The 1,190-nt window shown below is 38.7% G+C and overlaps 1 protein-coding gene across 2 annotated transcripts in view; it reads left to right on the top strand.

Moving 5' to 3' along the window:
• Window positions 1-1,190, top strand: part of DSC1 (desmocollin 1) — a 39,319-nt gene that overhangs the window by 31,970 nt on the left and 6,159 nt on the right. For both annotated transcript variants that reach the window (XM_010828961.1, XM_010828962.1), the window contains exon 14: window positions 316-437. In XM_010828961.1, coding sequence (XP_010827263.1) covers window positions 316-437 — 122 coding nt within the window. The remainder of the gene's footprint in view (window positions 1-315; window positions 438-1,190) is intronic.

The raw sequence follows: 1,190 nt of genomic DNA, 5'->3' as shown, positions 1-1,190 counted from the left end.
GGAAGAGAGCTGTTCACAAACTATGTTCACTTCCTCTTTCTTTCTATTGATTTGTTTCTTATTTAGCCTAATAACATAACCTCAGAGGTAGTCTATATATATTTGTTAATAATCTCTTTTAAATTTTATGACCCGAAGAAATCTCAATTTATGGAACCAATTTTTTTAAAGTTCTGTGAAGAAACTTAAAAAAAAATCTGATTCAAATGATATACTATATAATTCAAATGATTATAATCATTTACTATAAATCAAATGATCTACAGTACCAGCATGAAAAAATGTGATTTTACTTATATATTTTTTATTTTTTAGGTATTTTGTTCACATGCTTCTGTGTTACTGTTAAGAAAACAGTAAAGAAGTGTTTTCCAGAAGATGTAGCCCAGCAAAATTTAATTGTATCAAATACTGAAGGACCTGGAGAAGAAGTGATGGTAAATCAGATTTCACCTTTTTTGGTATGGTAGTTTAATGAGGCTGTGCTGTGCTTAGTCACTCACTCAAGTCCAACTCTTTGCAACCCCATGGACTATAGCCCCACAGGATCCTCTGTCCGTGGGATTCTCCAGGCAAGAATACTGGAGTGGGTTGCCATTCTCTTCTCCATCAAACCCAGGTCTCCTGCATTACAGGCAGATTCTTTACCATCTGAGCCATCAGGGAAGCCCAAGTTCAATGATAACAGTTGATTATTACATAAAATAGTAATAATGATAACCTGCGTGCAACCTAAGTCGCTTCACATATCCAACTTTGTGCGGCCCTTTGGACTGCAGCCTGCCAGGCTCCTCTGTCCGTGAGATTCTCTAGGCGAAAATACTAAAGTGGGTTCCCTGTCCTCCTCCAGGGGATTTTCTTGATCCAGGGATCAAACCTGAGTCTCTTAAACCTGCCTGCCTCGGAAATGGGTCCTTTAGCACTAGTGCTACCTGGGAAGCCCAAATAATGATAACAGCTAATGCTCCTGAGAAATCTGTACGCAGGTCAAGAAGCAACAGCTAGAACCGGACATGGGATAACAGACTGGTTCCAAATTGGGAAAGGAGAACAAAAAGGCTGTATATTGCCATCCTGCTTATTTAACTTATATACACAGTACATCATGAGAAACGCTGGGCTGGATGAAGCACAAGCTGAAATCAAGATTGCCAGGAAAAATATCAATAACCTCAGATACGCAGATGACA

Source organism: Bison bison, unplaced genomic scaffold (assembly GCF_000754665.1).
Source record: "Bison bison bison isolate TAMUID 2011002044 unplaced genomic scaffold, Bison_UMD1.0 scf7180017864498, whole genome shotgun sequence".
In the NCBI taxonomy this organism is placed as follows: Eukaryota; Metazoa; Chordata; class Mammalia; order Artiodactyla; family Bovidae; genus Bison; species Bison bison.
The sequence above is the reverse complement of the archived record's forward strand: the minus strand, read 5'-3'. Positions and strand labels throughout refer to the sequence as shown.